Genomic DNA, 26540 nt, shown 5'->3' on the forward strand with positions numbered 1-26540 from the left:
CAGTAAGTCATCAAGCTGAGATTTGAACCCGGCAATCAGGCTTCGGAATTTTCTTACTTAGCTACTGTGATAAACTGCCTCCAGTAATGAAAGACTAGAGGACGTGTATGAATTGGAGGACAGAAAGATTTTGGGATTGGAACAAAATCTAGTCCAATCCCTGCCCTGGGGATTCCCAACCAGCAACTATCCTCTACCTGAACAGTCGTGGTCTTCCTGACCTTCTATCCTGTCTCCTCACTGCCTGCTTCCCAGTGATCCTCCCACAATGCATACCTGATCCTTCCACTTTCTTCACACCTGCCCTCTGTCCCCTGGTGTCCACAGAGCAAATGTCGTGGGCCTCTGTGGTCCACTTCCACCTCTCGCCTCACCTCCCACTGAACTCTGCATCACGCCATGTGGTTACATGAGCCAGTCCTGCACATTTCCTGACTGGGGAGATAATAGAGTTATTGTGAGAATTAAATTAAATAATCAATATAAAATGCTCAGAATAGAGCCTGGAACGTCTAACTGTTCAATAAATGCTAGCACTATTATTTTCATTTATTTCCTATTATCTTGCTGAAATTGCTACACCCAACATATAGCTTATTCCTCAGTTCTCTCACTGGTCTTAGAATTGCTTTGTAATACACTGTAAAATAAAGGAACTTTATTGGCTCTTCTAATTTATAAATTCGGAGGCAGAGTGTGTCCCTCTGGGGTCCAGTCGGAGCTGTTCCTCTGTTTCTCTGCAGGTTTCTCAGCTTTGCCTTCCTCTCTGCTGCCTTGTCTATAGGCTGGCTTCCATCAGGGCTGCCAGAAGGCTTCCAACAACAGCAGGAACTATCTGCTTTCTCATTCGCATTCACTGCAAAAGAAAACATTGCAGCTCATGACCATCCATCCAAAGCACTGAGTTTGGTTCTGATTAAATCGCCTCCAAAACAGCCACCGTGGCCTGGCAAAGCCTGGCTTGGTGAGTTGGATGGTGACCCTAAAAAAGATATAGACACATTCTAACTCCCAAAACCTGTAACCATATCTGGAAAAGGAGGGGTTGCTGATATAATTAAGTTAAGGATCTCAAGTTAAGCTCATCCTGAATTATCTTGGGGTTGGCAACAGACCCAATGACAAATAGCCTTATAAAACAAAGGAGAGAGCTATGTGAGGTTGGAAGCAGAGATTGGAGCCACTGGAAGTCAGAAGAAGCAATGAAGGGCTCTCCCCTAGTGCCTCCAAGGGTTCTGTGATCCGTTTCTATTGGTTACACCACAGTTGATTCCAATTGTGGAGGGCCTGCCATCTTTTTTTAAAATTTGTTTTATTTTTTTAATATAATTTTAAAGCTAATTGCAAAATATTGGCTATATTCCCCATGTTGTACAATATCATACACTGAATATTTTGTACCTCCCACTCCCCACTCCTGTACTGCCTTTGCCACCATAACCACTAGTTTGCTCTATCTGTGGGTCAGCTTCTTTTTTGTTACGTTTACTAGTGTGCTATATTTTTTAGATTTCACATATAAATAATATACAGTATTTGTCTTTTTTCCATGTATCACTTCACATAATACACTCCAAATTCATCCATGTTGCTGCAAAAATATTCAATTCTTGTTTATATTTCCTATCCCATTAAGTGAAAATTGCTCAGTTGTGTTCCACTCTTTGCGACCCCATGGACTATATGATCCATGGAATTCTCCAGGCCAGAATACTGGAGTGAGTAGCCTTTCGCTTCTCCAGGGGATCTTCCCAACCCAGGGATCGAACCCAGGTCTCCTGCATTGCAGGCAGATTCTTTACCAGCTGAGCCACAAGGGAAGCCCAAGAACACTGGAGTGAGTAGATTAACCCTTCCCCAGAGGATCTTCCCAACCCAGGAACCGGGGTCTCCTGCATTGCAGGCGGATTCTTTACTATCTGAGCTATCAAGGGAAGCCCCCTTATCCCATTGTATGTGTGTACACACACCTATCCCATTGTATGTTTGTATATATATCCACACACACATCACATCTTCTTTATCCATTTATCTATTGACAGATTCTGAGGTTGTAGAAGCCTTCTTTTATTTAACACTTGTTAGCTTACCTTGTTAACTACTATGGTGACTAAAATTTAATCATTTCACTGGACTTGCTGACCACCCCCTTATTCAATCTGTAGTTATCACTTATCTCATCTGGCATAATCCCTCTCTAATAACTCCTTCAAGTCATCTTAGAAATGACCACTCAAATTGCCATTCTGTTCTCCCAGGACTCAAAAACTTTTCAAGGACTCCCTCTATCTTTATGGGACCCTTTAATGAAACAGAATTTGCTGCTGTGTTTACCTTTGGTTTCCAGAATGTGATTCTGGTGATTCCTGATTGACATATAAATACATGCTATAAGTTCTTGTGACTGTGCTTAAACAAATGTAAAATATAACTAATATAACTCTATTTCTGTATTTTCCATATTTAATGCTTGGACATCTTTGGAGTGGGGGAACAAGTAAAAATGAGAACTGAGATAGAGTCCATTCAACAATAATCTGTATGGGTATTTTTATTTTTCCCCTATTTAATACAAACAAGGGCCTTTGGTTTTAGTCTTATGCAGTCTTTAGAAATAGACTATTGTTGCAAAACCAAAAGCCAAAATAAAGCAAAGAACCTTACACTGAACACGAGAATGTAAAATATGAGTTTAAAGCTTTTTCTTCTAAAACAAAGAATAGAAGGGCAAAAGCTTGTCTTGTTATAGACCTTAATTGTAATTAAAATTTAATTGCAATAGCTAAAAGTAGAAGGTACCTGTTAAATAAATTACACAGAAAATCAAAGCAACAAAATGCATAAGGAAGCACCTACAAATTAGTGTCTAGTGAAGGGATATGCTTCTGTGTTCCTTATGACAAAACACATTGAACAATGGAGCTATGACAGAAATGGACCATGAAACACAGGTCTGAGAAACCATGTGAAACCTATTTGAAAAAATCAGTATTGTGCTACCCATTCATAGCAATTTCACAAACTGTTTTCCTTTAAAATTACTTTGTAATGGTAATGTACTATATTAGTTTTTTTGCTGCTATAAAAATCATAGCAAATTTAGTGGCTTAAATAGTACAAATGTATTATCTTTACAGTTGGTGGGTGGGCAGTCTGATCTCGGCTGACTAACACTGAACACAGAAATTTATAACATACCAGTAAATTTAATTAATTATTTAATAACTAATACTAAATATATTTTAAATGATTGAAATTAAATAGAAAAGCTCAAGTATGACCAAGGTGAGAAGACATTGTTCACCACATATTTAAAACATGCTAAAGTTCTGTGAGCACTGTAAACTTTATTAGAAGAATTTATTGTTAAGAAGGTATTTTTGTGAAAAAATTTAAATTACTCCTTACCAAACAGAAAGGGAAATCTTTAGATTCAAAGAAAGCAGAATAGAGAGGACTTAATAACCTTAGGAAACTGAAGAAGGAGAAAATCCATTTTAAAAATAAACAGTGGAAACAGTGACAGACTTTATTTTGGGGGCTCCAAAATCAGTGCAGATGGTGACTGCAGCCATGAAATTAAAAGAGGCTTGCTCCTTGGAAGAAAAGTTATGACCAATCTAGACAGCATATTAAAGACCAGAGACATTACTTTGCGGACAAAGGTCCAGCTAGTCAAAGGTATGGTTTTTCTAGTAGTCATGTATGGATGTGAGAGTTTGACTATGAAGAAAGCTGAGTACTGAAGAATTGATGCTTTTGAACTGTGGTGTTGGAGAAGACTCCTGAGAGTCCCTTGGACAGCAAGGAGATCCAACCAGTTCATCCTAAAGGAAATCAGTCCTGAATATTCATTGGAAGGACTGATGCTGAAGCTGAAACTCCAAAACTTTGGCTACCTGATGTGAAGAAGTGACTCATGTGAAAAGACCCTGAGGCTAGGAAAGATCCAAAACAGGAGGACACGGGGACGATGGAGGATGAGATGCTTGGATGGCATCACCAACTCATTGGACATGAGTTTGAGTGAACTCTGGGAGTCAGTGATGGACAGGGAGGCCTGGCGTGCTGCAGTCCATGGGGTTGTAAAGAGTCAGCATGATTGAGCAACTGAACTGAACTATAAAACCATAAACAAAACCACGAGATATGCCCCAGGCCGTTAGATGGAAGAAAAATGTCACCACCCTTCTAGTAATTTGATAATCCTACTTTGACCTCATAGGATCAGACACTTCTCTACCTATTAAGAAGGAGGAGCTAATGAAGGAGGAGCTCACAATGTATGCCTTACATCTGCATCTATGTCTACTTGAAGAAGATGGTCTTTTCCCCTCCCCCCATTTTTTCATTATAAAATTGTAGCTCACTCAATCCTCAGGGCAGAGCTTCTTTGCCTGCCCGCTTGCATTTCTTATAAGCATCCTATATTAATAAATCTACTTCTTGCCTATCAAAAAAATAAAAATAAATAAAAAATAAAAATAAAAGACAACAGTTTATGATAACTTAAATTACAATATATTTAAAAGTGGATGACTAAAAATACTACATGTGAAAACATGTGATATGCAACAGAAGTTGTTTTGGAGGAAATTAGTAAGCTTATATAAAGTGTTTTATGAAAAAGATCTGACATACATAAATTAGTTTTCAATTCAAAAACTTTGGGGGAAAAAAGAAACCAGATATCCCTAAAGAAAAAAGCAGAATGAAGAAAGAAATGAAGATAAGAGAAGAAATCAATAACTAGAAGACAAAAAACAACAGAGAGGCATTGCAATATACTTTTAAATAAAACAGACAATTCTCTAACAAGAATGTCCAAAGAAAGTAAAAGAAAGCACAAATCCTGTACTGAGAATGAAAACGGGGTTATATTTACAGCTATGAAAGACACTTTTAAAGTCATAAGAAAATAGTATGAACAACTCTGTGCTTATACATTTGGACATTAAAAGGAAATGATAGTTGTCTAGGCAATGTACTTTTCTAAAGATAACTAAAGAAAAGTGAAATGAATAAATAAATAACCATTGACAAAATCAAATCAGTAATCAGATTGATTTTCCATTCCTCAAATATAGGCCCATATGTTTGCACAAACATACTTTGTTGTTCAGTCACTAAGTTGTGTATGACTCCTTGCGACCCCATGGACTCTAGCACACCAGGCTTCTCTGTCTTCCACTATCTCCTGGAATTTCCTCAGATGCATGTGCATTGAATTGGTGGATATGAATCTAATCATCTTATCCTCTGCTGTCCCCTTCTTCTTTTGCCTTCAATCTTCCCCAGCATCAGGGTCTTTTCCAGTGAGTCAGTTCTGCCCATTCAGGTGGCCAAAGTATTGGAGTTTCAGCTTCAGCATCAGTCCTTCCAATAAATATTCAGATTTGATTTCCTTTAGGTTTGACTGGTTTGATCTCTTTTCTGTCCAAGGGACTCTCAAAAGTCTTCTCCAACACCACAGTTCAAAAGCATCAATTCTTCAGTGCTCAGCTTTCTTTATAGTCAAACTCTCACATCCATACATGACTACTGGATAGGAACTTGAATATACAAAATCAGCATTAAAAATCAATAGTAAAATAACAAACTACTGGAAATTTCCTGGTGGTCTAGTGATTAAGATCCTGTGCTTTCACTGCTAAGGGTCCAGGTTCAAACCCTGGTCAGAGAACTAAGATCCTGTGCTGCACAGCCAAAGTAGATAAATAAGTTTTAAAATAATAATAAACTACTCAGTAAATAGGGCTTCCCACATGGCTCTAGTGGTAAGAATCTGCCTGCCAGTGCAGGAGATGCAAGAGATGCGGGTTCAAAGTAGAGTTGGACAGTTGTCCATGTAAAATGAATAGCCTGTAGCATAAACAAAAGTATATTCCAATTGGATTAAGTTTCCAATTACGAAAAGTAAAACCTTTAAAATCCCTGAAAGGATATATGAAAGAATAATCATGTTATTTGAAGGGAAGAAATATTATCTTAGAAAATTTGTAAAAGTCACAAACTGAGCTGGATGCTGTCCATTTCTGCCACCCACCTCCCTGCGCTGAGGTTTAGGAAGTTCAGGGTACTGTACTCCAGAAAAGGCTGTCTGGTCCTCAGGCCATCAGTCAGGTTTGCCAGATGAATCACTGACATGAAGTCTCAGGACAGGAGGAAATTGCAGATGGGGTAGTTTTTCTTCTGGTTCCCTTAACACCTGGCAACATCGTGTTGTCCGTGTCCTTGTCCAACAGGCTACAGGTCCCATCAGCTCCCCTCCCGGCCCCTCTCCAGGCTCCACGAATAATGGCTTTACTTCCTGTTTTCACTTCCTGGAGTGGTTGCTGCTCCTTGACCTTGAAGACTGCTCTTCCTCTTGTTGGTTTCCCTAAAACCCTGAACACATCCTTGTAAGCTGTTTCCCAGTGTCTTGGTTTCGAGTACATCACATCTGTTCTTTCAAGACCCTAGCTGATAAATCAGCAAGGAAAATGAAAAAAAATTTATTTTACACTTCTGCATGATAAAACAATCACACCACTAGCAATGGAAGGGAGGAAGGAAAGAAGAAGTTGCAGACAGGAAGATTTTTGTAATACTCATAGCTGATGAAGAATTCCCATCCAATGAGAAAAAAAAAAAAATAAGAACAATGGGAAGGAAATATAAACAGGAAATGCATAGAAGAGGAAACTGGAATAGCAAAAAGACAAAGCAAAACTGAAACCCCTGGTATTATAACTTTTCCATCCCTACACAACTTCTGAGCTACATGGTACCTTCTCCAGCCTCCTGGGTAGTTGTGGGTGGAGGAAGCCTGTAAAGTAGGCACCAGAGGCAGTCAAGACAGAGTTTTCTGTCTTTAAGCTTGCTGGGAGTGACAGCAATGGGGCGATGGCTAGAGGGATTACAGAAGGGGAAGTCATTGGATAAGAAAGTTCAAACTGATACCTAGGCTTCTAAGTAATGGAGCTGCACTTCACAGCAGCCCAGAAGAGATGGAGGTGGGAGTGAGGACTTGTTCATCAGAGATAGAGGCAAACAAACGGTGGAACCAAGCAATAGTAAACTTTGTGCTGGTGGGGTAGTAAATTAAGGGAGTTTGTCCCTGATGGTCTGTGTTTTCTTACAGGGTGGGAAAGAGATGGAAAACAGGGAATCTGCTTTGAGAGAGGAAGAAGCAATGCTGTGAGGTCCTGTGGAGGCTGAGAGTAGAGACAAGTGGTCCCCTGACTCTGGATTCTTCTAACGAGGTCTAAATTGACCTTACAAAACTTCCTTCCTTAAAACTATAGGCTTCTGCTGAACTGAATAACTCAATTTTCCTTTTAAATTAATTGCCTCCATCTAGTAATTGCTACACTGTAATCCCAAAATGCTTCTGTTGGTAGTCTTGGTTATTGGAATGAATAATTTCTAAAGTGTTGGAAAAGAAATACTGGAGCAAAATAATTATTTTTATATCTTCGCAATTATTAGGGATTCCTTGGTAGCTCAGATAGTAAAGAATCTGCCTGAAATGTGGGAGACCCGAGTTTTATCCCTGGGTTGGGAAGATCCCTTGGAGTAGGAAATGGCATCCCACTCCAGTATTCTTGCCTGGAGAATTCCATGGACAGGGGAGCCTGGCAGGCTATAGTGCGAGGGGTTGCCAAGAGTTGGACATGACTGAGTTGCTAACACTACTAATTACTAGGGATAAATCCACAGGATATGCAAATAAAAATAAATATGCACTTTTTTTTAACAAAGTCACAAAGACCCTTTCAGTATTTTAATAGTCTGTTTCTCCATTTGAAGTTTAGAACTAAGGATTTACAAGTACAACTAGAAAGCTAACTGTGTCTTATTATTGGAGCTCCAAATTCAATTCAGTGCAGCCCATTGTTGGGTACCTGTTAGTCTCAAGGTACTGTGCTTATGAGCGAGGAAAGGAAGGATTGAACAAAATACAGGGAGCCTTTGACCGTGGAAATGCTGAATAATGCTGGTACATAAAATAGCATTATTCTAAGTAATTTCAATCTCCAGTAGTCTGCACTTTTTCCACAGGCATGGAGGTAGATACATGGTGTCCAAATAGGTGTGTGTTTTCCCATCACAACTGACCTGAAGTTTGCTTAAAGCAATATGCTGTTCCTCGTGCCTCACCTTTGTTTAATGAGAGCCATTTCCTAATGCCAGTGTTGGGTTAATGGACTGAGATGGGAGAAAATCAAACGTATCTCTCCGTTTTCCACCAGATTGCTTTTCTGCCTTGTGGCTTTAATCACTCAGTTCCTCTCACATCTGCCATCATAACAATTATGGGTTTTCTCCCGACTTCTTACCCAGGAGGGTATGTCAGAGTATAGCAACATCTCCTGAAGAAAGGAAGGGCAGATCCTTAATCTTTTTTTCCAGCATCGTAGGTAATAATTTTCCTCTGTGAACCCCCAAGGAATACTTCTTTTGGTTTTCACACCCACCATTTCCCACAGGTCTTTGGCTCTGTTCTGATTTATGAGCTCTCTTCTATCCTCTTTCTTCCGAGATAAGTTTTAATTATGTAGACAGATTGTAAAAGTCTCTTCTTTTCCTTGTAAACAACTATTTCTTTGTTAGTAGTAGATTTGGTCTAACTGGTTTCCTCCTATCTGAATCTTGTTGTGGACTCGGGAATGATGTCTGTTCATTGTTTAGCTGCAGTATCGAGAAAAGAGGAAACTGGCCCTGTGCCCCAAGTTTCCAGGCCGACATATGGACAAGTGCATATTACAGACTGCAAGCTCTATGCCTCAAGTTTCCAGCCTGAAATTTGGACAAGTGCATAATGTGGCCTGGAGTTTTCCTTGAGGGATTTGATCTTAGAGCTCCCAAGTTGCAGATCTCTCTCCGGAACTGCTATTTGTTGCATATGTTTGGAAAGTCCGTAATATTTCAGGTTTGAATCAATATAAGAGCAGAGTAAATGCTAGTGTTCAGGCACTTCAATTTTATCTGAGTCTTTATGAACCTATGGACTGTAGTCTACCAGACTCCTCTGTCCATGGGATTCTCTGGGCAAGAATACTGGAGTGGGTTGCCATGCCTTCCTCCAGGGGATCTTCTTGACCCAGGGATGGAACCCACGTTTCTTAGGTCTTCTGCTTTGGCAGGTGGATTCTTTACCACTAGTGCCACCTTGGAAGCCAATAAGAGCAGAATATCACCCACCAAATACGCAGTACGATCATGCTCTGAGTTATTCTACTTATTTAAAAACTTCCTCCAGGACCAAAATCAAGAAAGTGCTTGAAATCTTCAAAAGTACATGTGAAAACGTTAACCATTGCCCTTCCTCAAGGGACTAGAGAAGTGGATTGGAGAAAGCTCCTCTGACAATCACTGCTCTTACTCTGGCCCTGTCTGCATATAATTAAAATATGAAGGAAGAAATGCATTTATAATATGACTTTTTGTTGTATTAACTTTTTTTTTACTTTTTTTTACTTTGTTTTACTTTTTTTTTACTTTTTTTTAACTTTTTTAAACACTTTTACCTATTTGGTGGACTTCTTTTGTTTCTTTTTTTTTAATCAAGAGATCTTACTGCCATATCCATGTCTAATTCTGACCTCAAAGGTTACCTTTGAAGCCCAACATCTGGGTGAAAATTGATTTTGCCAAGAATAGCTAAATATTATCCTTTCAGCAGGCTAGCAATCTGCCACAGCACATTTTAACTTTTACCTGGCACCTCACCAAACGCCTCTTAAAAAGGCTAAATCAATATTCTTTCAGAAGTTTTTGAGACATCTTTGGAGAGAAAGGAGAGAGAATTTTTAGACACAGCAGTGTGTGTGATATCCTCACACTAAGAAACCATTAATTCAGCTCATCCAAAGACGAGATGTGGTACGTGGCCAAGGAACGGAGCCAAGGTCTTTGACCAGCCTTAGACACAGTGCCATGACCTTGGCCTCATTAGATGGGGTGCTAATTACCTGAGCTCACCATACAAGCTACTGCATAGTTGTATGGCTGTTCATAGGGAGTAGGGCTTCTTATGAACTCCGGGAGATGGTGATGGACAGGGAGGCCTGGCGTGCTGCAATTCATGGGGTCGCAAAGAGTCGGACACAACCGAGCGACTGAACTGAGGGTCCGTAAACATACTGACATTTGACGCAAGACTTTATGTCTTTATTTTTCCAAGGAGGGGATTTATATTTTCATCACATTCTCAAAAGTGGATGGAGCTTTAAAAAAGAAAAACTAAAAAGTTAGGATTCCACTAAATGTGATAGTTCTTAAAATAATGTCATTGCAATATTTCTTTAGTAACCTTTTATCACTGAGGTAGATTTCTGTAATCTGAGGTAAACTTCTCTATTCCCGTGTAATTGAGGGAGAGGCCATGGAACTCTGAACTTTTCATATTTATCCGTTTATGCCTTTTGAGGGATTCTAAGTGTACTCTTTAAATAGGAGACTCTGACTTTTTTGTTTTTAAAAGAAGGATTGGAAGAAATGCCATTTCTTTTATTATTTATTTAGTTGTGGCTGAGCTAGGTCTTTGTTGCTTTGCGTTGGCTTTCTCTAGTTGCAGCAAGTGGAGGCGACTCTTCACTGCAGCACACCGGCTTCTCATTGTGGTGGCTTCTCTTGTCTCCAAGCACGGACTCCAGGGTGGGTGGGCTGCAGGAGCTGCGGCTCACAGGCTTCGTTGCTCCGAGTCATGTGGAATCTTCCCAGACCAGGGATTGAACGCGGGTCCCCAGAATTGACAAGCGATTCTTAGCCACTGAGCCACCAGGGACATCCAGAGACTCTTAACTTTTAAAATAGAGAGAAATGATGATTGAACCCTTCATTTTTGAATTCTATATATTTTTAAGACATGAAGTGTTTTCCCCCTTCATTCTAGGAACGTGTTTTTCAAAATCCCTTTTTCAAAAATCTATTCTGAGAGTCTTCTTTCCACTCACAAACATTTTAAGATAACCTGAAGTCTGATATGCTTCCCCTAATTAAATGTTAGGCTGTTACTTATTAACTGTAAAATAGCAGGTTACTTGCGACTTCCCTGGTAGCTCAGCTGGTAAAGAATCCACCTGCAATCCAAGAGACCCTGGTTCGATTCCTGAGTTGGGAAGATCCCCTGGAGGAGGGAATGACAACTCCCTACAGTATTCTTGCCTGGAGAATCCCCATGGACAGAGGAGCCTGGTGGGCTACAATCATGGAGTCACAAAGAGTTGGACACGACTGAGTGACTAAGCACAGCACAGCATGTTACTTAGATAAGATAAAGGTCAAAATAGAAAATTGCCATTCCAGGGACATCAACTATAGTTTTTCCTGTCTTCTGAGTGTTATTAAAGTTCATGGAAATTCTCAGTTATATACTGCATGAAAGTGAACGTTTTAGTCACTCAGTTATGTCTGATTCTTTGCAACCCCATGGACTGTAGCCCACCAGACTCCTCTGTCCATGCGATTTCCCAGACAAGAATACTGGAGTGGGTTGCCATTTCCTTCTCCAGGGGATCTTCCCAACCCAGAAATTAAACCTGGGTTTCCTGCATTGCAGACAGATTCTTTCCTACTGAGCCACCTGGGAAATCATTATATACTGCATATTTACACCATATTTGGGAAGAAATATCATCAGCAAGCTACAGTGTGGATTTTTTAAAATTCTAGGTTACTTTGTGGAATGAGCGCTTAAGGGAAAAAGGAAGGATTGAAGCTCTGGGGGAAACCAAACCATGTGCTCTTCAGAAGTAAGGAGAGATGCAACCCTCTGAATTGGTCATGAACCCCAAACAAGTCTTCCTGTCGGTGCTGCTGTTTGGCGTAGCAGGGCTCCTCCTCTTCATGTACTTGCAAGTCTGCATTGAAGAACAACACCCAGGTAAAACCTCAACTTTTTTCCCCCTATTTTTAATTATAATGGTCATTTTCAGGTAAATAAGTTGTGGTATTTATAAATATATACAAAGTCACAAGATTTCCAGCAACACAAAACACTGGACACAAAACCTCCAGCTCCTCAAAGAGAGCATGGTTATACATTTCTGGTGAGCATTTAACTCTGTCCCTTGGGACCATTCTTGGAATTTTTATTATCTTGGGCCAGTGGTTTAACAGCCCTTTCAGCAAGGACTGCTTGTAGAGAATTCATCTACTCACTCATCCTACCTTTGATGTGTCTTCTGGCATTGAGCACAAGCCTAATAAGAGCTGAGTATACAGCAAACTCTCTCTCTTAATTCCTTTTAAATTTTTACATTAATACTCCAGTTGGTGTAGAAATTCTTTCATACTTTTATTATAAAGCGAGGGTTGGCAAACCTTTTCAGTAAAAATATAGGAAGTATTTTAGGTTTTGCAGGCTATATTGTCTCTATCACAACTACAGTTGTCTCTATCTACAACCAGTAGATCACAAAAGCAGCCAAATATTGTTATGTAAACAAATGGATCAGGCTTTGTTCCAATAAAACTTCATTTATAAAGCCAGGTGGTAGGCCACATTTGGTCCACAAGCCATAGTTGATTACTAGTACTATACTCATTTTGTATTAATACATTGATTATTCAGTTTGTAATTTGCTACACTTTGGAGGCACTCAATTACTGTTACAGTGGATTATGTTTATAATGATGCAAAGAAATGTTTTAGAACACCACAGAAATATATACACGTAGGTGTTGTGAAATTCGGTTGTTTTCCATTGGTAGAAATAGCCTATGGCCTATGACAGTTAAGAAAAATAAAGTAAAAGCAGAACAATTCCTTAATTGTTTACAATTGTGGCTTATTTGAAAATCATTCTAGATGTAAAGCCCTTAAGAATCTGCTCTGAAAGATAACTCCATACTAAGTCATAAATAATGGTAATTGTAAAAGTGTTTCCATTTTAAAATTCCTTTCCTTGGTTTAGCCTCATAGACACTTTGAAATTATTTATTTCTATGGTAACTCTTGTGAAAAGAGTTTGCGTGTGATTACTTTCTAGAGAACATGTAACATATTGTCAAAACTTATTTTTAATTCCCATTGTAGACATTATAATATTTCTGTTTTCTATATTACTGCAATATTTTATCATAATAACTTAAACAATATTGAATGAAACCATCTGTGATAAAATAAATAGGCTAATTCCTCTGGCAATATAATTCCTAGCATAGATCTTGTCACATAGTAAGCCTTCAGTAGGTGTTTGTTGAATGAGTGAATTAAAACTCATTGCTGACTGTAGACTGGAATGCAGCAATGGAGGAAGAAGCAAGAATTTCATTATTAGGAGGTTTGTTAATGTCATAGTCTCATAATGAATTTCTCGAGAAAAATGTCACAACAAAGCTCCAATTTGGAAAAGAAAATATATTCATATATACAGACTAATGGAGAAATGTTATGATTTAGTCTGTCAGTAAGAATCTACCTAACATCTGAAAAAACAGTCTAGTTGTATAATAACATGACATATACAATGCAATTTACAAAACTTATCCAGGAACATCAATAGCTACAATTTATTGAAAACTTAGTATGTGCTAGATGTTTTCCCTTATCCTATTGATATCTCACTGGACATGATATTCTAAGTTTGTAGATGAGGAAGCTAAGGCTCAGGCAGATATTCAGGGCCCCACATGTGTAGGCTGAGATGCAAAGGAAAAGCTAGGATTCAAACCCAGGTTGTGCCTCTCCAAAATCCATGCCTCTACGCTACACACTGCCTCTGTGAATGTGAAAAAGTGAATAATATTACCCCCTAGAGCACAGATGAAGGAGCTGAGACTTTAAACTGAAACTTTTAAGCGACATGTCCATAGATACAGAGCTAAGCATCTTCAAAGTATGATCCATGCCCAGGTTCTCCTGTGCCTTTTAAGTCCTAAAAGAACCTCCTAATCAAAAAAAAAAAAAAAAAACAGAAAAGATAAACATATATATAATACATCACTGATACTATGTTTTATTTTTTATTTATTTATTTTAATTTAATTTTATTTTTAAACTTTACATAATTGTATTAGTTTTGCCAAATATCAAAATGAATCTGCCACAGGTATACATGTGTTCCCCATCCTGAACCCTCCTCCCTCCTCCCTCCCCATACCATCCCTCTGGGTCGTCCCAGTGCACTAGCCCCAAGCATCCAGTATCATGCATTGAACCTGGACTGGCATCTCGTTTCATACATGATATTTTATATGTTTCAATGCCATTCTCCCAAATCTTCCCACCCTCTCCCTCTCCTACAGAGTCCATAAGACTGTTCTATACATCAGTGTCTCTTTTGCTGTCTCGTATATAGGGTTATTGTTACCATCTTTCTAAATTCCATATATATGTGTTAGTATACTGTATTGGTGTTTTTCCTTCTGGCTTACTTCACTCTGTATAATAGGCTCCAGTTTCATCCACCTCATTAGAACTGATTCAAATGTATTCTTTTTAATGGCTGAGTAATACTCCATTGTGTATATGTACCACAGCTTTCTTATCCATTCATCTGCTGATGGGCATCTAGGTTGCTTCCATGTCCTGGCTATTATAAACAGTGCTGCGATGAACATTGGGGTACACATGTCTATGTTTTAAAATCACTGACTTGGTAAATCTAAGCTATATTTATAAGTTCATCGAAGGTACTCTCGTCTACAAGTTAGATTCTTTTCAAAATTTAAAAAATTTTTCTTGACTTCATAAATTTTTCAAGTTGGGAAATTAGTGTCCCCAATGAAGATAAGCTGCTAAAACATTTCCCATTTATTCTCTTAAATTTTGCTTGTGATTTGCTAGAAGTACTTTCTCTTATTCTCAATATATCCCAAGTGAATTACATAATATTTCACAATCTACTCATGACAGTGAGTATGAACATTAGAACCAGGATTCCTTTAGATAACTATTTTACTGAAGAAATGTTTTATTATTCTTCAGTAAGACTTCATCTGGAGTTTTGCCTTACACTAGGCTAGTCCCTAGATTATAATTCTGTAGTTTTCTAGGTAGACAGTTTGCTGTATATTTTATATTTGTTTCAGATAACATCAGGAACAGCACACATTTTTAAAAAAAATATTTCTTTTTAATTGAAGGATAATTGCTTTACAGTATTGTGTTAGTTTCTGCCATACATCAACATGAATTAGTCATAGTTATACATATATCTCCTCCCTCCTGAAACCTCTGTCTCATCCCCTACCCCTTCCCACCCCTCTAAGTTCTTACAGAGCCCTGGTTTGAGAGGAAGATCACTCATATTTTTAAGGCAGTCTCTTTAAGTCAGAAAATACCTGAATGTGTGCTTTGATGGTAAAGAGAAATCTGAGTTTTGGACACTTTAAAACTGTCACTCACAGCACTTTGGAAGATGTCTGCTCCTCTGTAAGTAGAGCAGATTTTAAAGCTCTGGATGGTTTGATCTCATGTACATTTCAGTTGTACCATAAGAGCTCTTAGGTTCTTTTCATACACTTTTTCTTTTGAGGCTTTTAAAATCCAGTAAGATATGATTGTTTTCTTGCCTTCCTAGTTTTCCTGGGCTGCTTCTTATTAAAATAAAATGCTTGAAGATTATGAAAAAAATCTCAAATGTGCTCCGTGTACTAATAGAAGATTATGAATAGACAGATACTTTGGAGGCAAAGAAGGAAAATGTGTGACAGAGAAATTAGAATCTATCCAATTATACAACAAAGAGTTTCAGATAAGCATCCATTTTTCAGTACCATTATCAATTAATTTATGCGTTTCTCTGTGTTAATTTTCAGTATGTGGATGTATTATTATCAGTTTTATTTTGTACATTTTTCTCCTAACTGTTAAAGAGTGCAAGTTTTACATTCAGAGGAATCTTGAAAATCTCAGATCTCCTTGTTAGCTCTGTGACTCTAGCCTTGATTTTCTCATCTGTAAAATGGGGGTAATAATCTTTTCCCTGTAGGGCTGCAGTGAGGATCAAAGGAGACAATGTCTACAAAGCAGTTAGCATGGTGCCTGGCAAGCAGTGAGGCCAATGGATGTGAGCTTTATTACTGCTAATATCCTGGCAATGATGCAGAGTATCTGCAGACTTGGTTTTTTTTTTCTGAGTTATCCAAGTTAAGACTCAGCCACGTTTGAGGAAAACAATCCCAAGCTTGTGCCTTAAATGATTAAGATAGGAAAAAAGGCTCAGTTTCAGCTCTGGTTAAAATAGTTGGGAGAGTCTAACTGGCACAGAGCCATCATGCTTCACAGTGTAGACACTGGAAGGAGAGTGATGAGTGGCAGACAGGAGAATTCTGGTCCAGAGTGATATCAGATCGGTACAGGCTGCCCAAGGTCAGGGCATTCATTCATTCAACAGCGTTTATTGAAGATGTAACAATGGGAGATGCCAAGCCCTGTGATGAAAACAGGAGATGTAATTGAGAAGCAGATATAACCCCTGTTCTCAAGGAGACTATAGTCTCTTGGATTGTAAGGGGGAAAATGGTCTTGAGTCCAGGCCAAGGCTTTGGTACAAAAGGACAGTTCATTTTGACAGGCAGGAGTCTGGTCCTTCTTTATGAGGCAAGGTAATGAGTTAGGACCAGGAGAAAGAGCCCAATCAATTGTCAGTAATGGAACTGCTGAGCAGATAAAAGTCTTAGAAGGAGCAGTGTCAAATTAGGAGCAGGGTCAGCAGAGGACCAGATCCGAAAGGATACATGCCCGTGTAAGGTGCAATAGCCAGGAGGGCCATTTCAGGAGAAATCACAACAATGGCTTATTTTTTACCCCCCAACCGCTGTTGAAATTTACAATCTGGTGCTCTTTCTCTAGGTAGACTGTTTTGCAATCTGATGTTCTTTCTCTACGTAGACTGTTACTGCTAAACACAGCAAGTAACAAAAGGTGTGGTGCATAATTGTTTTGTATGTGTAATAAGAGAGAGTGAAGGACCCCGTCATTGCAGAATCAGAATGCCAGCTTTACAAACAATTTAAAGATCAACCTTTGATTCTCACAACCTGTTTTTTAAATATATAAATCTGACGATGACACTCCCATGTTTAAAACTTTTCAGTGATAGCTCAGTCCCTTTAGCAAAAACTTCTCCCTGGAGCTTGCAAAGCCATGGGTGGGGCCAACTCCTGCTCCACAGCCTCACCTTAATTCCCTGGCCAGTGTTTCCGGCTTCATCACAATTTCTCTACCAAACCAAGTCTCAGATCTGGAACGTTCTTCTCCCAGCTCTCACCTGTCAGTTGTTTGCCGTTGTTAAGTCGTGTCTGACTCTTTGTGACCCCATGGACTGCAGCACGTCAGGCTTCCTTCACTGTCTCCCTGAGTTTCCTCGAACTCATGTCCATTAAGTGAGGGATGGCATCTAACCGTCTCATCCCATCACGCCTTCTCCTCTTGCCCTCAATCTTTCCCAGAATCAGGGGTCTTTTCCAGTGGGTCAGCTCTTCGCATCAGGTGGCCAAAGTGTTGTATGGTGGTGCTTTAGTTGCTAAATCGTGTCCAACTCTTGCGATCCCATGGACTGTAGCCCACCAGGCTCCTCTGTCCATGGGATTCTCCAGGTAAGAATACTGGAGTGGGTTGTGATTTCCTTCTCCAGGAGATCTTCCTCACCCAGGAATCAAACCAGGGTCTCCTGCATTGAAGATGGATTCTTTACTGAATGAGCTATGAGGGAAGCCTATTCCATTGTATGCTGCTAAGTCGCTTCAGTCGTGTCCGACTCTGTGCGACCCCATAGACGGCAGCCCACCAGGCGCCTCTGTCCCTGGGATTCTCCAGGCAATAACGGAGTGGGTTGCCATTTCCTTCTCCAATGCATGAAAGTGAAAAGTGAAAGTGAAGTCACTCAGTCGTGCCCGACTCTTAGCGACCCCATGGACTGCAGCCCACCAGGCTCCTCCATTCATGGGATTTTCCAGGCGAGAGTACTAGGAGTTCAATTATAGACCAAATTTCTGTATCTACTAAATGAATAAACAGGCTCTATCTTTTATAAAAGGTAGAAAAATAATCATGCTGTGTGGGATTTTTTTTTTTTTTTTTGCAAAATATACCATATAGGAAAAACATAGGCTGAATACAAAAGAAATATATCTTAGTCTTTGACATACAGCCAGTCAGCTGTTATTTTGCATTTACTTAAAATATCCTCTGCTAAATAGTTGTATTCATCTTTAAAAGTAAATTGCTTAAAATTACATTCAATTTCTTTCTGTAAACCAACATTTCTTCACCTTGACAAAGGAAATACATTGCATAACACCGATGAGCTGTCATCAGCTTTACATTACACTTAGAGGGAAAAAAAAATCTGAGTCTGAAATTAGTAGAGTTAATAAAATTTTGCTGATTTCATATTATTTCAAGATGGTTTTCAAAGCCATCCTACAAGTCCCTATCTGTAATATAAAAACAAAACCAAAGCTATGAGCAATCTTTCTCTCCTGGATTCATTAAGGCCTTGGAATCATTTATATCTGTGTTTTGTACATTTTGATTCTCTTCCACATTTTTATGAACTTGCTTGTGAAAGCACTAGAACAAATTAATTGAAAGAAACCCCTCTGAAACTACTTGAATGTTTGATCCGACCATAGAGATTTAAAGGCTTATACAGCCTAGTTTATATTTTCCTCTGGGTTTTGGTGTCGAAATGGTTATAGAATGCATGTTTCTTGCTTTGTGATGGTTTTTGAATATGCGTGAAACCTAAAAAAATATATGCCAATAAATACGAGTTTCTATGACTTCGGGACTGTAAATAGTGCTGCAATGAACATCAGATCAGATCAGTCGCTCAGTCGTGTCCGACTCTGCGACCCCATGAATCGCAGCACGCCAGGCCTCCCTGTCCATCACCAACTCCCGGAGTTCATTGAGACTCACATGGGAGTTCATATATCTTTTCAAGTTAGTGTTTTCATTTTCTTCAGATAAAAACCCAGAAATAGAAACATGGGATCATATGGTAGTCCTATTTTTAATGTTTTGAGGAAACTTCATAACTGTTTACCAAAAGTGACTGCACCAATTTACATTCCCACCAGCAGTAACATGAGGGTTTCCTCTCTGCATCCTCACCAACACGTATTTCTAGTCTTTTTGATGATAGCCATTATAACAAGTGTGAAGCAATATCTCATTGTGGTGTTGGTTTGCATTTTCCTGATGATGATGGACACAGAGCCTCTTTGCATGCCCCTTTGGCCATCTGCATGTCTTCTTTGGAAAAATATTTATTCAGATTTTCTATTTTTTAAAAAATCAGATTGTTTGGGGTTTTATTGAGTTGTATGAGTTGTTTATATATTTGGGTTTTGGTTTACAAATATTTTCTTCTGTTCAGTAGGTTTCCTTTTGATTTTGTTGATGGTTTCTTTTGCCCTGCAAAAGCTTTTTAGTTTGATGTAGTTCAACCTGTTTGTTTTGCTTTTGGAGACAGATTCAGAAAATTATCTACAAGGTCAGAGACATTACAGCCTATGTTTTCATGCAAGAGTTTTACGATTTCAGGTGTTGTGTTCAAGTCTTTCATCCATTTGAGTAACTTTTTGTGTATGGTGTAAAGTAGTGGTCCAGCTTCATTCTTTTGCATGTCACTGACCAGTTTCCCCAACACCATTTATTGAAGAGACTGTCCTCTCCCCATTGTATAGTCTCAGACCCTTTGTCGTAAATTGACCATTTACTTGGGTGTTTATTTCTGAGCTCTCTATTCTGTTTCTTTCATCTATGTGTCTATTTTTATGCTAGTACTGTACTGTTTTAGTCACTATAACCTTGTAATATAGTTTTGTTCCAGCTTTCTTTTCAAGATTGCTTGTTTTTGGCAGGACCAATAACGTTTTAGCTCTTAATTGATACTATTTTTAAATGTTTACCTTAAACAAAAACTTGTTTGACTTTCATACCTTTAATGACATTTTTTTCTACTAGTTTCTTTCTGATTTACACTAAATACTGATATCTGAATTTAGTTGAAAATTCAGCATTAACATATAAGGTCAATTGTTTAGCTATAAATTATCATACCTAGCATATAAAACAGAGAAGGCAATGGCACCCCACTCCAGTACTCTTGCCTGGCAAATCCATGGATGGAGGAGCCTGGTGGGCTGCAGTCCATGGGGTCGCTAGGAGTCAGACACAACTGAGTGACTTCACTTTCACTTTTCACTTTCATGCATTGGAGAAGGAAATGGCAACCCACTCCAGTGTTCTTGCCTGGAGAATCCCAGCGACTGGGGAGCCTGGTTGGCTGCCATCTCTGGGGTCGCACAGAGTCGGACATGACTGAAGCGACTTAGCAGCAGCAGCAGCAGCATATAAAAGAATCACATAGCTATAATCTCACCTTTGCAAAACTCATTACCACCAATCCAGGCTCTGTAAGACTCCAATCTTGAACATGATTGGTCTAAAGTATATGTTCATTTTGGTCAATGATGTGACCTTTCTGTAAGCCAAGATTTTACTCAAATCTTCCATGTGTGTATGGCTACTTTTAATTTTTTGTTTTGCAAAAGTACAGTTAACATCAGTAGGCCCAGTTTATATTTCAACACTCCTTTGTTGGTATGAAAACTTTATAGTTAGTAGCTATAAGCTTCTGATTTTAGACAAAGTAAAGCCACCTTATTCTTTTTTCTCAGACAGTTAGTTGATGCAGGACCTTATAGGCAAACTGACCTCTATGCTTTGGTGTTTCTAACAAGATTCTGTATTGCTTTTTTTCAAACTAAATATATTTTGTGGCATATAAAGTTTTTCTTTTAGACTGCTGCTGCTGCTGCTAAGTCGCTTCAGTCGTGTCTGACTCTGTGCGACCCCAGAGACGGCAGCCCACCAGGCTCCCCTGTCCCTGGGATTCTCCAGGCAAGAATACTGGAGTGGGTTGCCATTTCCTTCTCCAATGCATGAAAGTGGAAAGTGAAAGTGAAGACTTTTAGACTAGATTGGCATAATTCTTTTCTCTTGCACCTCTCTGATGAGAAAGTATATTCTTTTCCTTCAGAATCAGGCTGTTCTTCCTCATTTTGATGTTGCTGTTTTGAAATTTTATTTTCTCTCAGGGGATCTTTTTATACCTGACCTGAAGCAAAGCCACTTATAACTTGGAAAGACATTATGCTTACTGTCAATCATATCCTCGGGAAAATAAAATCTCATTTCTTTTAAAAGTCACTTGTTTGAGTCACTTCCTCTGATTTTGATGAGAGCTGCAACCATTTTTTAAATCAAATGAATATCTGCTCCCACAGCTCCCCTCTGGACATCTCCATATCCTGTCTTCCTTTTATGTGATTTTTCCCGTCTCAGGGCCTTTGAGTTAGCTCTTCTCTCTTCCTAGAACATGTTTTCCTTCCCTGTTTCCATTACTGGCTTTTCCTTATCCTTCACAGTATAGCTTAAATATCACCTTCTCTCAACATCCTATATAAAGTTGGCATACTCTGATGGTGTATCTACCAGTACCTGTTTATTACTTCTTAAAGCTTATTTCATGACACTTAGTCTATCCGTAAGCATTCCTTTTATATATTTACATATGCTCTACCTCTGTTCCCAATGGCAGGGAACTTGTATGTTGGTCACTGATGTTCATTCACCTGCCTGTCACCCACTTTCAGATTCTGATGTCAATTTTCACTTTGTTATATACCGCCAGCACCCTCTAAATTCCATGTTTATTCTTATTCTCTCAGCTGTCATTACTAGATTTTATAAAAATCTACTTTGATTGGATCAACTCTGTAGAAAACCTTGGCCACTGAGTATTATTCAAATTCTGCAGATTTTAAGCAATTCTGACAATTACTTCTTAATTTCTAGTAGTGTGGCTTCTGGGATATGGGGCAAATGCAGGAGGCAGCTCGCAGGAAGACAGGAGACTCAGAAGGCGGGATAGAGAGTTAAGAAAAAGTCTACAGGGAGAAGCAAATTACAGGTGGCTGAGTGGTTGGTGGTTTAGTCACTAAGTTATGTCTGACTCTTGACCCCATGGACTGTGGCCTACCAGGTTCCTCTGTTCACATAATATCATCTTTAAGATTCTGTTACTTTATATATTCTTTTCAGCTTTTGCAAATCAAAATTAGGACTTCTTAAAACACTACAGATGTTTAATGATACTCCTAGTACGTTAAATAGACATAGAAATTTCAGCTGAGCACACAGATTTCCATTCAGAATTCTGAATGGAAAGATACAAATATAAAACATAGAACCTGCAGGTACAGGGCTGCTTGCTTTATTGGTAAATATCAACAGGGTGATTAGCAGTTCATTGAGAATCAATTCAAATAACTACCAGTCATTAGTGTGGACTTTGATTATAGGTGCAAAGACCTCACTCACTAAATAAGTCATGGTGATAGGCAAGTTAGCTCCTGTTAGGGTTATTGGTTCAGTATGTAATACCACCTAGTTCAGACTGTCTAGTTTTCCTCATAAAAATAAATTTCAAAAACCAAAGCATCATCTAGTCCCAGCTTCCTCCGTGTACAGAGGAGCAACCAAGAGGCTTACATTTGCACAGTCAGGAAGCAACAGACCTGGCACTAAAACATGATGCCCGATAACTTCCTATTTTTTGCCCAGTGCTCTTCCTCTTCCCCTGAGATAGAAGAGGATTCAGGACGCTTCGCGTGTTTGGTTTGTTTCCTAAAGCGGCTTGAACACAGCAATCCTCAAACCCAATCTCGAAGTCTAGCAACCAGATGCATCACCAGGAACATATAGATATGTTCTGTTTATATATATAGTTTATACATATATAGTCTATGAAGAGAGAGAGAAAGACACAGTTTTCTGTTCTCCAGTTGAAAAATCTGCACAGAGAAGAACTGACTGTTGTAAAAGCCACAGACTTCAAAAGAAAGTTCAAGAGTACAGAACCAAGGTCTCTGGGAACATACCTTTCAAGAGTAAATCAAGCATCCAAGAGATTTGATAGGAAATTTCATGATATCCAGATCATCACAGATTAAAGAGGAATAAAATGTGAAAAGAAGAACCTTATTTTTCACTAAGTGTTCTGTTTCCCTGAGTCACAGATTGCCAAAACTTATACTGAGGTTTTTGGGGTTTTTTTTCCTTAAATAGGAAAAAAGTTTATTATGTGTGTGGGAGTACTCAGTAGTGAGTAATTAGCAGATTAGCCAGAGGTAGAGGTTTATCTATCTAGAGAAGGAAATGGCAACCTACTCCAGTATTCTTGCCTGGGAAATCCCATGGACAGAGGAGCCTGGCAAGCTACAGTCCATGGGGTCGCAAGAGTTGTACATGACCTAGCAACTACACCACCACCACCACCAGAGGTTTATGTATCAGTTTAACCAAAACTGGGGTGAGAAGTGGGGTGAGGGTGGGAGTGGTGGGGTCTTCGGTGTTAAAGAATAGAAGATTCTGTTGGGCAGTCTCCTTGGAAAGAGGCTCGAAGCTACCCCAGAATGGGGGTTAAAGACACCTGTACTTTGGGAAGGCTTTACTGTCATCACGAAAGAAAATTTCAGATAAGACTTCTTTCTTCTGACTATTTCAATGACTTTTCCAAACTTTCTCATTACATTGGGGTTCACAAAGTTAGGCTTTGCATTTGTAATATTCACTAATGCTCCACTAATTTGTAGGAGGGTCCCATTTCATGCTGCTTGTTAAGTGCTAAGTCGCTTCAGTTGTGTCCAGCTCTTTGCAACCTTATGGGCCATAGCCCACCAGGCTCCTGTGTTCAGGGGATTCTTCAGGCAAGAATACTGGAGTGGGTTCCCATGCCCTCCTCCAGGGGATCTTCCAGATCCAGGAACCAAACCTGTATCTCTTGTGTCTCTTGCATTGGCAGGAGGATTCTTTACCATTAGTGCCAGCTCAGAAGCTGAAACCCTCGAAGCAGCTTCTGTCCTTTTATACTGAGTTTTATATATATATATATATATATATAGGACTGAAAGTAAATGGTTCTGTGCTAATGCAGCAGACAGAACTCATCACTAGTGCCCCCTTCCTATTCTCAAGCTTTTATCCCCATTTCCCATGACTTGACTCAGCCTGAGTTGTAAACATTTGCTTCCATGTCTGTCTCCCCAACTGGCAGCCTCATTGAGGGTCAGGACCCATTGTGCCTGGAACACAAGAGACCCCAGGAAAGAGCTCAATGGGAAGAATTGGGGGCGAGATTCCAGAGACAAGAGAGCTGACAGTTTCTGCAGGACTCACAGTATATCAACCTATCTTTGGTGTGGCCACAACCTTCTAGCTGTGTTTGTGAGCTTGGTTGCTGTAGATATTACCATAATGAGGGGGGAGTTTAGGGGAAAATGGGGACATGTATATATGTATGGCTAATGAGTGTCTTTACTGTCTGTCTGAAACTGTCCCCACATTGTAAATCGGCTATCCTCCAATATAAAATTAAAAGTTTTAAAAGAAGTAAAGAAGACTGTGCAGGCAGCATTGCCACCAGTGACATTGACAGCCAGCATCTTGGGAAGTTTCTTGTTTGTTAGGACCATCTTAGAGATAGAACAAAATACACCCTGCCCAGTTGCCTTTTTCTTCTTTGAAGGTGATATTTAACTGTTCTGTAGGTGGCAGCTGGCTACATATTTAGTAACGATTCTTGATGGGAGAGAATTTTCCTCATTAATTTTTTAAAAATTGAGACAGCCAGAAATTGACATCAAAAATGGTTCTGATCTAGTCAGAGTAGGAACGCTAACAGAGGCAAAATATCCAGCTTTCTGTGCTGTGGTCGAGTACGTGTGCAAATACCTTAACATACTCTTAATAAAAACATCACAGTGATAAGTGTAGAATTCCAGAATGCTTATTATGTGCTGTGTGGGTAAAGTGACAATTAATAGTTGTTTGCAAATGAAAAACAATAGACATGAATATTTATCTATTTCATGGTCCTGGGAACAGCTTTCAGATTAATTTTATAACCAATTTATTATGAATTATGAGCTCATATAAACTAGGCTCACACAATCTTGCATTTCTTGTACTATAAAATATTACTTTAAGACACAAATGATTTTTATCATAAGATAGTCTCCATGATTTCTGTTGATTACATGACCCATCACAAAGTAATTAGCTAAGAAAGGTGTATTTAGTCATATTAAGAAACTCTTACTTTTTAACTTTCAAAATTCAGTTCTAGAATTCTTTTCAGATGCATAAAAAGTGAAAGCATTAGTCGCTCAGTCATGTCCAACTCTTTGCAACCCCATGGGCTATATAGCCCACCAGGCTCCACTGTCCATGGGGTTCTCCATGCCAGAATACTGGAGTGGGTAGCCATTCCCTTCTCCAGGGGATCTTCCAGATCCAGGGATCGAACCCGGGTCTCCTGCATTTCGGGTAGATTCTCTACCATCTGAATCATCAGGGAAGCCCACAGATGAATAAGGCCAAAGAATATCTAGTAGAAGACAAGAGTGGCAGCCCTTATACACTCAATAAACCAATGGAGGTTTTACTAAGCCTTCTTTTAAGTTTGCTCAGGAGAGAGGTGAATCCATAAAGCAGTCGGGCTGCTTATGATCATGCCACCAGAAATACACTGTGAACAATGAAATTGACCCTGAATTTTGGACCCAGAATTTTATGATTGACATTAAGGGTCAGTGGCTGCATTTTAGATCCATCCCCAGAAGCGATTCCATAATCAACAGAAATCAGAAGTCCATTCACCGAACCACTGGAAGAAAATTAAGTAGAGACTCCGAGTTTGCTTTGGCTCCAAGGTATTTCCACTAACCCTGAGCTAGGGAAAATGACATAACTGCAACCTGAAATCCCACATCCAAAAAGTGAGATTTGGTAGAAATGTGGAGACTTATGAGCAATCTAGAATAGATGGGAAAAATGGTGATGCACTTAAATGGAAAACTAGTAGTACTGAAAAAGTTTAACAGGTTTTAATTCTGTTTCTCATTCTTCTGAAATATTTTCACATTAACATGATTGAGTTTGTAATGACAGATGTCCATTTGAAAAAAAAGAAAAAATCTGACCATATTCAAATTCTACTAAGGCAATATCTGATAAAATTTAAATAGTCTTGTTCATTTCACAACAACAGGTAGGCAGCTTTTTCCTCCTCTGTAGCTCTTACATTTGAATTCTATGCTCTCTGTTTACAATTGGCAAGAGTCAGGTTATCCTTGATTTTTGCCAAGATGCCAAGTTAACTTGGCTGATGTTGGATTCCAGAAGGCAAAGAGCCTTCTTCCCCGAAGCAATTTCTGATTAAGAAGAAAATGAGATCTCAGGTGTATTTTTAGCATCTGGAACTCTTAAATATTCATTTATGCAGTTTTGACTTTGAGGACCCTTTGGGTTGTTACATTTTGGGGGTGTACAGTGAGTAGCACTACTATGTAATTCGTTACATCAACTTCAAACAATTGTGTTGCCATTCCTTCCAGAAACCTCCTTTGTAAGTTCAATTCCTGGATTGGGAAGACCTGCTGGAGAAGGGAAAGGCTACCCATTCCAGTATTCTGGCCTAGAGAATTCCATGGACTGTATAGTCCATAGGGTCACAAAGAGTTGGACACAA

At 39.1% G+C, this 26540-nt stretch overlaps 1 protein-coding gene across 3 annotated transcripts in view; it reads left to right on the forward strand.

Moving 5' to 3' along the window:
- CHST9 (carbohydrate sulfotransferase 9) overlaps positions 1-26540 on the forward strand; it is a 284326-nt gene that overhangs the window by 36477 nt on the left and 221309 nt on the right. For all 3 annotated transcript variants that reach the window (XM_005224066.5, XM_059880825.1, NM_001075879.1), the window contains exon 2: positions 11659-11869. In XM_005224066.5, coding sequence (XP_005224123.1) covers positions 11749-11869 — 121 coding nt within the window. In that variant the 5' untranslated portion in view covers positions 11659-11748. The remainder of the gene's footprint in view (positions 1-11658; positions 11870-26540) is intronic.

Source organism: Bos taurus, chromosome 24, assembly GCF_002263795.3.
Source record: "Bos taurus isolate L1 Dominette 01449 registration number 42190680 breed Hereford chromosome 24, ARS-UCD2.0, whole genome shotgun sequence".
In the NCBI taxonomy this organism is placed as follows: Eukaryota; Metazoa; Chordata; class Mammalia; order Artiodactyla; family Bovidae; genus Bos; species Bos taurus.